The sequence below is a fragment of the Canis lupus genome, chromosome 10 (assembly GCF_048164855.1).
Source record: "Canis lupus baileyi chromosome 10, mCanLup2.hap1, whole genome shotgun sequence".
Lineage (NCBI taxonomy): Eukaryota > Metazoa > Chordata > Mammalia > Carnivora > Canidae > Canis > Canis lupus.
In genome coordinates, this window is record NC_132847.1 from 25,340,514 (window position 1) to 25,354,369 (window position 13,856).

At 49.2% G+C, this 13,856-nt stretch overlaps 1 protein-coding gene across 1 annotated transcript in view; it reads right to left on the bottom strand.

Annotated features, from left to right (window-relative positions):
• Nucleotides 1–1,260: 1,260 nt before the first annotated feature.
• The window catches only part of TRPC7 (transient receptor potential cation channel subfamily C member 7), a 144,184-nt gene continuing 131,588 nt past the window's right edge, over nt 1,261–13,856 (bottom strand). The window contains exons 11-14 of the mRNA XM_072842630.1: nt 12,076–12,297; nt 11,325–11,405; nt 4,305–4,380; nt 1,261–2,142 (exon numbers count right to left, since the gene is read on the bottom strand). Coding sequence (XP_072698731.1) covers nt 1,973–2,142; nt 4,305–4,380; nt 11,325–11,405; nt 12,076–12,297 — 549 coding nt within the window. The 3' untranslated portion in view covers nt 1,261–1,972. The remainder of the gene's footprint in view (nt 2,143–4,304; nt 4,381–11,324; nt 11,406–12,075; nt 12,298–13,856) is intronic.

The following is a 13,856-nucleotide window of genomic DNA, read 5'->3' on the forward strand; positions in this document are numbered from 1 at the left end:
GTGTCCCGTCACAAAGACAGGTACACAACCTGATGGGCACGGGAGGATTTGCAGGTTTTTTTGAAATTCATCTAAGGATTCCAGGTGAAAAGCTCCTAGACTGTGAGCATACAGCATGCCCCTGGCACCTGTGGGGCATTCCTCTTTTTTCTCTTGTTGGAGCACTGGGTGGTGGTGCCAGACCACCCGGGTGTGAAGCCACACTTCAGGGCATCTTCCCTAGCCTTCCCTTCCCTGGCTGCTGGGGGCCCAACAAATGTGGGCTTTCCTCTGACCCCCGCCCCCCACCAGAAATTGGGAAGATCTAGCAAAGCCGATCCTGTATTCTTTACGGCAATAGTTGGCTGGGCCGAGTGTCTATGGCACTTCGGGTAGGGCTCAGCTGCCCCCTCCGTCATGGCTCTCCCCCTGCCTCAGTGGTGCCAACCGACTTCACTTTGGTTTATTTTCCCATCTGATCTGCTCTTTTCTTAGAACAGGATTAAGCAAAAAAAAAAAAAAAAAAGTTTGCTTTCCGGAGATACACTGGGTATTGTGAAACACAAGCCCCCTCATGCATGTGTGTGTGTAAGACATACACGCACATACATGTTTTGCCCTCCCTGGGCGTCTGCAGAGCACCTGGATTTGTGACTCTGAGCTGCTTTCTCTTCACAGGGTTGCAGTGTGAGGCTTCAGTGGGCAGATGCCGGCAGAGCTTTCAGCACCGGACCTGGTGCCCAGCAAGTACTCATTCCACGTGTGTGGCTAGGGTGACTAGTAAGTGTCTTCTTGGGGCCAGGGCCTCTCTCCGTATCCCACAGCAGTGCCTCCAACCTGCTCTGGAACCGGTGTTGTTTGGGACCGGGGCTCCCTCTGGCGGCCGCTCTCCGGGCTCACACACACAAGGTCGCTCCTTGAGAAAGAGGTGGGCGTGGGGGGGTGCTTTGCCTGCACCCCTTCCCCTCCCACATAGGGCGAGAGGGCGAGAAGTGGGCCGGAGGAGATTTTTGCTTCCCTCACCCTTTTCTGGGCCTCCTTCGTAACTTTGATGGGGTTGGGCTCATTAGGTCTGAGGATAGGAGGAGGGCAGGAAAGGAGGGGTCCCGGCTTCATGATCTTGGGGGTTGGGACCCCCTCACACTTGTCTCATTCCCCTCCCAGAGAAGTGCTGACCCATGGGCTTCTGAGGCCACCTCCAGACGGGCCACCAGACGGGCCACCAGACGTCAGGAGGGCGGCACATTGACATACAATCCCCAGGCTATATTATGAGGTAATTTTATTTTCTTTCCATTTTAGGTAAAAATAGTAAATACAAGATAATAAAGGTAAAAATACGTCATTTGGATTTTGTTGTTTTTCTCTAAACAGTGCTACCTACAGTACAATTTTTGATTTAGGATTTTTAAATTTTTTTTATAAACAAATAAAATTATTTTGCTATTAGGCTATCTGTGTTCTCGTCTGGCACTTAAGAATAGATCACAGGTCACCTCCCGGTTCTGTTTGGATGTGTGTGGGCTGCGGGGGTGTGGGGGGTGTGGTGGTGGTCGGGGAGTGAGGAGGGGGCGGGGCATGGGGTGAGGTGGTTTGTCTTCCTCGGATGCAGAGATGCGGTCCTTGTGCAGCGGGGGGTGGGGTGGGGGGGCACGACTGTGCACCCAAGAAGGCCTCTTCTTGCACTGGCCACAGGGACGTGCATCACGGCTACTGGACCAAAGGTCTCACACGTGTCCGCGGGGCATTCCTTCCCCCCACCCCTTTGCTGGCCTTTCTTCCTCAACAGCTCAGATTCACAGCAGTTCCGGGTCAAGGCAGGCCACGACGCTGCCCCCCCGTCAGCATGTCCGCTCCGGACGGACGGAGCCAGAGGGTCCTCTTGGTATCCTCGAGGCGTGGGCCCAGGACCCTCCCCTGCCAGGGCTGGCGGCTAGGAGGTCCGTCCTGGCCTGGGAATGCTGGTAGAAGTCACAGGTGCCCACGCGGGCTGCTAGATGTCTTTGCCCTTGTTTACCCTCAGGTGGTCTTTGTTTAAATTCTTGCCAAATTTCTCACTGAGCTGTTGGATCAGGTCTGCGAGCTCACCGGTAGCTTGAGATTTCTCTTCCAGAAGCTCGTAGCGCAGGCTGGAGATGTCTTGCTTAATTTCCTTCAGTTCACCTGCAAGGACAGAGGAGCTCTGGGTGAGTGTGAGCAGGCACAGAGGGCTCGCTCCCCGTACGTTGGGGGCGGGCATCTTTCCAGCACAGTCAGGATGCTGCTCCAGCCCAAGGAGGGGACAGCGTTGTGACCTAGGTCCCCCTGCCTCCTACCACTGAAGGACATGTCCATCCATCTAAAACCCTCCTCCTTCCACCCTGGTGGAGCTCTCCGTGAAGGCTCTCAGGCAGACGGAGGAGTCAGGGTCAGGATTGTGAAGTCCTGGCACCTCTCTCCTACCATGACAGCATGCTGGCTTTGGAGCCACTAAAGGCAGACTTCAGGACTCCCAGGAACGCCCTCAGTAACTGGAACGTAATCGTCGCGATGCTCCGTGCTTTGCTCCGTCACTGCTCTCCGCAGAGGAGAAGCTCCAAGTGTGCAGGGCCCGGCTCAGCACAGTGCATGTGGCCACGAGCCAGGCGGCCTGACAGAGCTAGGGTCCGCCCAGACCCCGTGGGCAGCGCTGCCTCACCGAGGCCACTCTCCTTCCACAGCAAGGGGCCACCAGGTGGGAACTTGCACTTGTTTCCACAGTGAGCCACGGGGTACAAATCCACCTGGGCTTGGGCTGTGGAAATCCCTAAATTAACTATAAAGAAGACTCAGAAATGTTCTTTTCTGATATTATAGATATTGGACATGCCTCAAATGGGAGCCTGGTGCCTGGGAACATGCTATTCCTATATATTTTTTCCTTATGTGCCATGTACAGAAAATGCAGAGATCTTAAAGGTACACTTTAGCCAGTTTTGACATGTGCATCCACCCCATTTGCTTTTCATCAGTGCTTTAGTGAGCTCCAGTTGCATGGCATAATTCTAGTGGCATGAAGCCTGGCAACCCAGCCGTCTGTAATCACGGCGACACACTGCTCGAGGTGGCTGGCAGGCCACTAGCATTGTTAAATTCGAGACCCAACCATAGGGGTGGCTGGATGGCTGCTGCTGGCCCCTGGAACATGTCAGCCCAGGAGTGAGTCCAGCCACTGCTCATCTTCAGGCTGCATGCTGGATGCTCTGGGAGGAGGCAGAGGGTCACTGAGTGACCAGGCTCTTCCAGGAGGCCCCTGGGGCCTGAGCCAGGGGGACACTTGGTGCCTTCATTCATGGAGGAGGCTGTTTTGAGGTAGCAAATATTTGTCCTGTGTGTCTCATGAAGATTAATGACCTGGTATAAGGCAATTTGCTTTTTACTTAAGAGTAACTGCTCAAAATGGACTGGAAAATCACCCAGGTAGTGAAGGCAATGTAGCCTGCAAACCTCGGTATGCATCTGGATGACCTGGCGCTTTAATCAAAATGCACAGCCCCCAGGTGCCACACCTAGGTGTGGCCTGGGATGTGCATTTTTAACAAGGGATTCTGAGGTGGGGGAAATGCTTAGAGAGGCACTGCTGGCTGTCAGGTTCTGAGAGCCTGGAAGTGAGACAGGGTGGTGGCAGGATCTGAAGGGGTCCTGTCTGCTTACAGCTCTCTGTGTGTGCACCCAGGGAATGAGGACTTCTGGGCTGTCCTGTACCCATAGGTCATGAGGTGGACTCAAGGCCACCATCGCTGCAGTAGGTAGGATTTTTACCACCCCCACCCCTACCCCCGATAATGACCAGGTCCTAATCCCTGGTATCCAGTCTGAGTACAGTCACTTTACATGGCAAAGGGAACCAGGGTTACCAGTGGAATTAAGGTTGGAATTAAGGTTGCTCATCAGCCAACTTTAAATAGGGAGATTATTTTTGGATTATACAGTCTAATCATGAGTCTTTACCAGTGAAAGAGGAAGGCATGAGAGGGTCAGAGAGACATGAAGACAGAAGAGGAAGGAATGTGGCAGCTAGAGAAGGGATTGGGGACTGAGTGCTGGCTCTGAGATGAGGGGCCTGTCGGCAGCTGATGGAGGGGGTGGTGGCCACAGCCAACAGCCATTGCAGGGACAGAAAACTCCATCCCACAGCAGCCTCGTGGAACCTACTTGAGCCCACACCCAAACCAGCAAGGAACACGAGCACCCCCCAACCTTTGGGGCCTCCAGACAGGAGCACAGTCCTGCCAACACCACCTCGATTTTAGCTGAGCAAGACTGCACCTCACTGTCTACCTGTAGGAAAAGGACCCATCGCTCACCTTCATTGACTTCATCACTTTCTCTATCCACCTGGGCCTTCAGGACGTATCTTTTTATGAGCCGCTTCATGATTTTCTGAAATGGGAACACAAGGAAGGGATCAGACAAGCCTGGCCAAGGACAGAAGCATCTCACATGGGGATGTCTGGTGCCCAGCTCCTGCGGAGCACCTGGTCAGCAGCTGGGAGTGCTCCCATGCCTGGTGCCTCTCTTCTGAGGGTGCCTTGCCTGATGGGGGGACCTGGGCTTGTCCCTGTTTAACCTCTGCACTAGGATGATCCTGCCCTGGGGATGCAAGAACAGGACACTCAGTGGGAAGCCAAGGCAGGGGTTGAGAGAGAGAGAGAGAGAGAGAGAATCATCTAAGATCCACAGGTGCTGCTTGAGGGTCCTATGCCTGACTCTACCCTGACCTTTTTTGTGACCTTAGCCAGTTCTGTCCTCTCCTTTAGAACAGAGTCCGGACCAGGCTGGGTAAGTCCACTTGACCTGGAAATTTTCTACCAGAGGCAACAAGAGATACAGGCGGGCCTCAGGAGGTTTTGCCAACATACCACTTCCCTGAAAGCCTGACTCTGTGCCGCCAGTCACGGCGGAGGGGAAGGACTTCCTGTGGCTCCCATGTATTGTGCAGATAGAGGTTCTTTAAGCAAATGAGCAGGTAGGAGTAAACAAGAGATACCAAGAGCAGAGCCAAGCATGAAAAAGACCGCAGGAGGTGAACTTGGGATTTTGCTGGCTAATTGCTGGAGGGCTGCTGGACAATCACAGGATGTAGAAATACTCGGAGAGCTGCGATTTCTGAATCTGGCAGAGAGGGAGGGATTCCCTGCTCCGTGCTCATCCCTTCCTATGACCTGCTCACACCCGGGGACTCGGGGGACAGAGGCAGCACTTTCTAGATGGAAGGGACCTGAATTCTGTCCTTGGCGGTGCTGTGTGTGGTCAGGCAGGTTGCTAAGTTCTCTCTGACTACATGGGCTCAAAAAAAGCTTTTGGTAAGCCAAGGGAAGTGGGTGGCTGAGGGCACAGGGAAGGATTTAGCACATTCTTGCACCAGCTGCAGGCTCTGTCAGTGCCTTTAATGGCCAAGAACGACCCCAGAACACCTCTCCCGTGTCTCCAGGCTTCGTGAGTCCAGGGCTCTAACTGAACCTAGCAAAGGCTCTCTGCGGTGAGCCCTACGTCACCTGTAGGCCACTGCTGCTCCCTGCCCCCCTCCTTGGCCCTTGGGCAGCTGGTCTCCTTGGCTCTGTGCTTTGAATCATGATCTTATTTCGGCTGAACAGTTAGTGAGCAAGTTGCCTTCATGCTGCTCTCTGTCAGACAGGCCTGGATCTTGCCATATTAGCAGTTCAAGTGCATATCTGCTAGATTTAGTGAAGCCTAACCTGAGCTAAGGTTTGCATATCTACTAGATTTCTCCTTGACATCCTTCTGGCCCCTAAGCCAGGCTACCCGAGTTATAAGAATGTATATAAAGCCTTTCCTGGGACTCAGTAATGCTCCTTTCACCTTCAACTGTAAAACCCAAACAAAATCAACTTTGTCCTGAGCTAGTTCTCATGGGGAAAAAGCACAAAACCTAAGAAACCCAGATACCCAGCTATCTAAAATTCTCCCTTTTTAAAAAATAAAAAGATTTTGTTTGACAGAGAGAGAGCACAAGCAAAGGAAGCTGCAGACAGCGGCAGAGAAAGAAGTAGGCTCCCCGCTGAACAAGAAACCTGAGGCAAGGGCTCGATCCCAGGACCCCAGGATCATGACCTGAGCTGGAGACAGATGCCTAACTGACCAACCCACCCAGGTGCCCCTAAAATTCTTCTTGAATATAGAATTCAGAAGTATTCTGCAAATTTTCAGGCTGAGACAAGTCAAGGGGATCTAGTTAAAGTTTGTTGCTCTTTTAAGGAAAAGTTCAAGAATTAAGGGTTCTTTAGTTTCTTGATTCATCAGTTGAAAAATGTACGTATGGGGTCAAAGTATAAGCTGGTGATTGGAAGTGGAGAGTTTCCTATGATGGTGCTCAGGGGAGACCCTCAACAGGTATGGCAGCGATCACTGTCTTCCTGGCTTAGGGTGCATCTTGTGTTTTAGCACAACACAACTCAACCTGTTATTTTAAAAGATTCCACATTATTAATACACGTAATTATTAATGCCCTTCAAACTCCATTTGTCTTGAGTAGGTGAGTCCCCACTCACAAGCCCCCTTCAGTGTGGAGTGGCCCTCTGAGAGCTGGGAAGAAAGGGTAAAAAAGAAACACAGAAACAAATGTATTGAATATTTCCTGCAGACCAGGAGTCATGTTAACCTCCTTAACAAAATGACCTTGTTAAATTCTCCCAGAAACCTGGTGAGCTTGGGGAGGTCATCTGCATTCATAGATGAGGAAACCGAGGCTCACAGAGTGAGGTGATTTCTCCAAGGTCACACAGATCTGAAATGTAACAAAAATGGAAACCAAAGCTGGGGCTTCTTCCAACCTTCAGGAAAAGGTTATGTGCACAATGCTTTAGGGGATGAGATGCAGGAAGCTGGTTCCCATTGGTCAGAGGGGATTTGGGCTGCTTGTTAGGTATCTACTTGTCCTTTAAAAGACAGTTTTCTATGCAGGAGGAAATCTCAGCTCGATTTTGGAGGATGGATGGCTTTGTTCAGTTGTTACCCCCTTAGGATATTTCAATTAAAAAATGGTTACCTTTGGGAAAGACAGTCACTGGCATGTCATTGTCATGAGTGCTTACGGCCCATTCTTGAGTGCTGGCAAGCCTAACCTGAGCTAAGGTTTGCACATCTGAGGCTCCAGGGGGAGAGAAGCAAATGTTTTTTTTTTTAAATAAATTAATTTTTTATTGGTGTTCAATTTACCAACATACAGAATAACACCCAGTGCTCATCCCGTCAAGTGTCCCCCTCAGTGCCCGTCACCCACTCACCCCCACCCCCCGCCCTCCTCCCCTTCCACCACCCCTAGTTCATTTCCCAGAGTTAGGAGTCTTTATGTTCTGTCTCCCTTTCTGATATTTCCCGCACATTTCTTCTCCCTTCCCTTATATTCCCTTTCACTATTAGCAAATGTTTGTTATTAAGTCCCTCACCACACATTAGGATTATAGAGGCTTAATATGGAAGCAGAATCTCATGAGCACTGCAGACAAGCAGTGACCCTTTCCCCTTTCTCCCACCCCTACTTCACTCTCAGGAGCGACAGATGCCTTAAAGAATAGTGTGGCCACCTAGCACCCACTTAGAGACTTCGTGTCCTGATGGCACCTGGTTTCCCTGCTAGTGTGTACAGTTAGGTAGCCTGGGGTATGTAGGAGGAAGATGCCAGTCTTGTCCCCAGAAATACTGAAGTGGTTAGAAACTGCCCCAAGTTCTCTTTAGCTCAGATGCTATAGGAGATATCTCTTTTCAAAAAAGATGGACATGAAAAGTCTCCCCTCATTCACTGTGTGCAGAGTAAAAGAATGTTCCTTTGTGATGGGTGTGAGATGTCTCCTTGCTATCTTCCATGGAGTTCTTTCACTTCCAGAAGATACTAAACTTTCCCCAAGTTAACATATTCTGGTCAGTGCCGATTCCACCTACATTGGCCTCCTGCCCTTAGCAGATACTAGAGATGAGTGCATGTAGTGACATAACTCAGGCCAAAGAACTAATACTTGAGGGGATGAGGATGACATGCACAAGGGATCAGAATGATTGTGACACTGAGATCCAGGGAAGGAGCCACACGGTTCTCCCTGCCCACATGCTAAGGGATGCTGCTGGTGCTAGGGGAAGATAGAAAGCCTTTCTGTGGAAGACCTGTGTCTCTCTGTGCGGCCAGGGCAGCTAAAGGTGTAAACAAAGAGGGCATATATGGTGCTTTGAAGATGGTCAACAAAACAGAGCCTAGAGGGAAACAGTGTTGCCCCCCAGGAAAACAGAAATCAGTGGATATGTGAAAGAGAGGGCATAAATGGATCCCAGGGACACACCATTTGTTAAATGAGGGTTCACCAGACACCAAAAATAGAAGGAATTAGCATTGATGAAGTTGTCTATCCTGTTTGCTGTGATCTCTACAGAAAAGACCACCTAGAGCATGAATAGAAGGACTCCCCACCGGGCTTGGGGAAGAGAGTGCACCACAGACAGGGCCTGCATGAGTTATGGAGCGTGCCTGGATTCTGTGGTGCATTTGGGATGCAGCTTGTTTGCTCTGCCAGAGAAGGAAATGTAGCTCTCACAGTGGGAGTAGATGAGTCTGCACACGCCCCAGCACATAGGCATTCTGGATTTTGGAACAGGTCACAGAATAGCTTTGATGGGAGGTGTGCTTTGACCCCCTCCCCAGTATCTTGGTTTTGTTTCATTGTTTAGTTTCATATGAGCCCAGATTGAAAAATAAAAAGTTACAAAAGCAAGGGACCAGTTTTGTGACCCACAGATTCAGACCCCTTGGAAACGCCTAAGTTAAAGCAAAGCACAGAGACCCCCTGGTCTGAGGGAACTAACTGCCTTCTCTTAAGACAGAGAATCCCCAGGAGTCCAAGGATTGACAAGCCTAAAATAAACACCTCAAGCACTAAGTTTGAAAAATCAAGCGGATCTACTGAAGAGCCATGAAGGCAGCAAGTTTAAAAACTCCATGTGTATGAACCACGGGGCTTTGGTCCAAGTGGGAATGCTACAGAATTTCTCCCAAGTGTGACAGTGTCGGGGACTATGGTTCTGTACGTGTCCTCAGGGAGGTGACGGCTCTGGGTGCAGCCAGGATGGTAAGAAGGAGGAAGTGCGCGTGTCAGGCTCCTTCTGATCTCTGCACATTTGGAAGTTGCTTTGGAAAGAAATCAGTGCAATCTGGAAGGCCACCAGTGGGCCCAAGAAAATGGAAGAGGCTTTGTCAGACCCCTACCCCACCCTTCATTCTAAAAGCTCCTCCTGGACCTTGTCCACTCCCCTCATGCTCTGCAGGCTCAGAGGGTTTTCTGGCTGGTAGGACAGGTTCTCGGTGAGGCTTGGGTGCCTAGGAAATGTGATGTCGTAAAAGAGGGGTACCCTTGTGAGTCAGGTCCTTCAACCAGCGGTGGACCTTCACCACTGGGCCTCAGTTTTCTCCTCTGTTTAATGGGGTATATTAAAGCTACTGCTTCTCTCACCTGCATATGGTGAGATTACATCTGGGCTAGTGTCTAGCTGGCAACCCGCTGTCCATGCCATCTCTTGCTTCACTCCTGTCTGAGCCGATGATGGCTTAGGAAGATGCCCAGACTTCACCTTGCAGGGCTGAGCACAGGGCACAGGTGCAAATGCAAAGTGCTCTGTTTTTTGCTCACCTCTCCACCCTTTCCCTCTGATACCTATCTCTTCTTTCCTGTGACAACTGTTTGAATAAATAGCCAGAGGCTTTTCTTGGTGGATTCACAAAATACAGGGTGAGCAAGCTGCCCAAGGTCATCAGTAGCCTGAAGCCGACTACTACCTCAATCTCTGTAATCACAGAGGGAAGCTCTTGGGGATGTTGATGGCGGCAGGGACTCAGCCAGTGATGAGCAAAGACAGAAATGGGATCACCCCGAGGCTGCTTTTGAAAACTGTCTTGCTCATAAAGGATTCATTCTGGGTACAAGACATTCACCACATAATCAGTCTTCCTTTATCTCAGCAGCTGATTCTCCCTGCAACCCATCAGAGATTTGACCCTACCCCATTAGGGCTTTCTCTTTTGTTGACACAGATAATCTATACATTTCTCTGAGAAGTTGAGAAATAAAAATCCTTCCACTGACCAAAGGCTTTGTGCTATAAAATAACTCAAAGCAGATCAAACTGGTCAGACCCAATTTTGCACACGATTAGATACAAGATTTGTCCATTTCCAGTTTTTAGCCTGTGTCATCTCATAAAACTCTAAGTATTTTGAGGGATGAACCATGTCTTAATTGTGCACTTAAATCCTCCTACCTGCATAGCTGGCTTCTGAAATATGGGTGGAGATACATTTAGAGACCTGTGTCAGGAAGATGCTAAGTCTAATTGCTCCCTCTGAGGTGGTGGCACCAGGGACACAGCACCTCTGCCCCATGCATGCTCAGGATAGCTGCAAATTTACACCTGATAATAACTGATCAGCATGGCTAGAATTGCTGATCGTCAAGAAGGGGAAGGCAGGAAACAAATGTCCTGTACTTTTATAATCAATAACCTGTAGTTACCATTTATCACTGGCTCATGGGCTGACTCAAAGGGATACAGAGATGCGGCATTAATTTCCAAAAGCAATGCAAAGGGCTGTAAGCATAAAGTCTCCCAAGGTTTATGTACAAGACTGGTGATCTCAGGTCAGGTGTTTAGTGAAGACACCCATGTCCACCTGGTTGCTTAAGACAGATGCCTGGAGGTGATGCCCAGGCACCCCATCCCTGCAGACAGGCATCATGTGCCGTTGCCTTTATGTCTAGAATGTATATTGACTCTGTCTGCTTTTCTCCATCACCCTACTCTCCCCCCAGTCCAAGTCTTGCTCTCTTGCTTCTAGATGACCGTCCCTTGCCTGTTGAGTTCCCACTGCTCCAGACCTGCCAACCTTCTCCCCTCTGGCATTTATGGATGCCTTTCCTGTGCCTGGGAGGCCCCACGTGACCACTCCTTCTTTGACATCTCAGTTAACTGTCCTGTGCTTGAAGATGCCTCCTCTGATGATCACACCTAAATAGGCGCTCCCTCTCTTCCTCCATTTTTGCAGTCTATTGTTTTCCTCTTTCTACTTTTATCAATTTGAGGTTGTGTATTTGTGTGTTTACTTGCTCCTTGTCTGTCTCTCTCACTGGCCTGGAGATGCCCTAATAGATAGGAACCATCTGCATCCCTAGTGAGTGGTGCAGTGCCTGGCATATAGTTGTTACTTGTTAAGTATTTATTGAATGCAAGAAGAAATGAAGTGTGTGTTCTGTGTTCATGTGCCATGTCACCAAATTCACATCTGGATGAGTCCACTTCAGCCCATATGTGGGAAAGGTGTGGTTACCTGGTATCGAGTGGGCTTGCTGAAACTGTTATTTGCTGTCAGGTTTTCAGAATTCCTCATGCCAGCCTGGTAGCGAGTCTTCTGGGGAAACAAAAAAAAACCCCAAATACATAATAAACACTACATGCGTACATACACACGTGGGTATGTGTTCAAGTAACATATATGACCCCTGTATATGAATGGTACCCGTATAGGACTGTCTTTAAAAAGAGGACCCTCACAAAGCTGATGTACCCACTGCTGCTAGGGTTCCTAGAACACTGTTCTTGGGACCTTAGATCTATAGGATGACAACGAGTTACAGAATATAATTTGGTTAACTTTGGGAAGCACTGAGTTAAAATTACGGGGGTGTCTTTCTCCCAGGACTCCTCAGAGATTTTAATATGCTAGTAAACCTTGAGAATCTCTAGGAAGGGGAGATAATGGGCAGGGAACTTTTCTCCCAGTGATCATCCTCCAGATACTTTCTGGGAACACTGATTCCTCTTTGGGACTCAAGGAATGCCTCTGTGGGGGCATGGCTCAGCCTGGTGGCCTGCTCTGGCCCCAACCAGGAACTGTGGGGAGAAGAGCAGCTCCCACAGGCAGCCTCTGCTGGGGGGGCTGCAGCTTTGCTGACGTGCCCCCAGATTCTGAAAAGCAGGGACCCCTCACTGACTTCCCTTGTATCATCTTAGGCAAGCACACTTCTCCCCTCCTTCCCTCCTGCTGCCTTTTCTTGCCCCACAAACCCCATGCTACCTACCCTGAACTTGGAATTCAGCATGCCCATTTCAAGGTCATTTTCACAGCTTTTGGCCTTAGATTTACAGAGTTTTATGAGGCACATCTTGATTCTCATTATGAGATAATAAAATGATTTGGGACTGGGCACTAGATTGAAAGGAGCAGGAAGGGTTCTTCCTTCATCAAAATAGGACAGCCAGAGCTTCGCCCGGGCAAATTTCCACTCCACATCTGCATCCTCCTGTGGAGCAAGGGAAACAACACACCATCAACAGCCACAATGTAACATCGGAGTTCAGCGTGAGGCGGGGGGCCGCGGTCTACACCTCACAGTGGGCTTCCAGATCCGACTCTGATCATCTGTGAACGTTGTCTCTGCACATGGGCACAGGGTGGAGGGTTTGCTCTTGCTAAAGCCGTACGGGATTAGCCATTGCTAAGGTCTCCACATAACTTCTCAGGATTCATCACTGAAAACCTCAGCCTGTCACCCTCCCTGACACTCCGCCGGGTATTTTCACAAACATTCTCCACTTGCCACTTCATCCCGTTGTTCATGAACATCGACAGCTCCGCTGATTGAAGAGCCACCGCGGCCTCAAGGCACTCAGGTTTTAGAGCTTTGCTGCCCAGTAGAAATATAAAGTGAGCCACAAAGGCAAACCACAGAACTTACTTTAGATTTTCTAGTGGCCACATTATAAAAAGTAAAATGGGACAGGCTAATTCCTTTTTTTTTCTCAAGTTTTTATTTAAATTCTAGTTTTTTAACTTATCTGGTAAAAACTGGTTTCAGATGTAGAATTTAGTAATTCATCAAAGTTTAAATTATTTTATTTTTCATCAAAGTTTAAATTATGTATGTATGTATGTATGTATGTAATGTCTCCTCCCAGTGTGGGGCTCAGACTTACAACCCTGAGTCCAAGAGTCCCAAACCCTCCTGACAGAGCCAGCTGGGTGCCTCCACAGAACAAGTGAAATTAATCTCAGTGATGTCTTTTATTTAATCCAGTAGATTCAAAATAGTTATTCCAGCATGTAATCATCATCAAAATTCTTAACGAAATAACTCACTTTTTTTTTCATGTTGAGTCTTTGAAAACAGTGTGTATTTTACAGTTATAGCACATTTCAATTTGGACCAGTCACATTTCACATATTTAACAGGTACATGTGGTGAGCAGCTGCCACACTGTATTGTATCACTGTGTATTTCTTATTAGAAAGCATGTTCTTATTGGTTGGTGCCGCCACAGAGGGTGTCAAGAGATTGTGCATATGTAATTCCAAAGAAGCGAAGCCGGCTGTAGTTAGCATGTGGTCCAGCCACACTCTCCTCCCTGGGGGCGGTGGTCGATTTAAACCCCTCATCTATCTTGTTTGACTTGGTGTCAATGCCAGAATGCTAAGTGGGCCCCCTAAGAAGTAGCAGGTGTGTGTTTTTTACAGGCAGGCTCTTCAGGCTTCTGTCTCGGTGGGGTGGTTTGAGAGCAGGAAGGAGGCATGGGACTTGGAGTCAGACAGCCCGGGGCTCACCACCCCACCTAGCTGCGTGACTTCAGCAAGGCCTTCAGGCTTGGTCATCGGGAGATGGAGATAATGCTGCCTCCCTCATGAAGCCTCAAGACTGGCACTATGTGCTCCATGAAAGGGTGGGTTCCAATCCCCACAGACTCTAGCTACACTTCCAGGGACTGTAAACCTAGCAAGGACCCACATGAGGCTACTGGCAGGTGCCACTTGATACAAAGTTATCACCTGCAGGCTTGTCCATTTTGTTTGCTTTTGTTGAGAGCC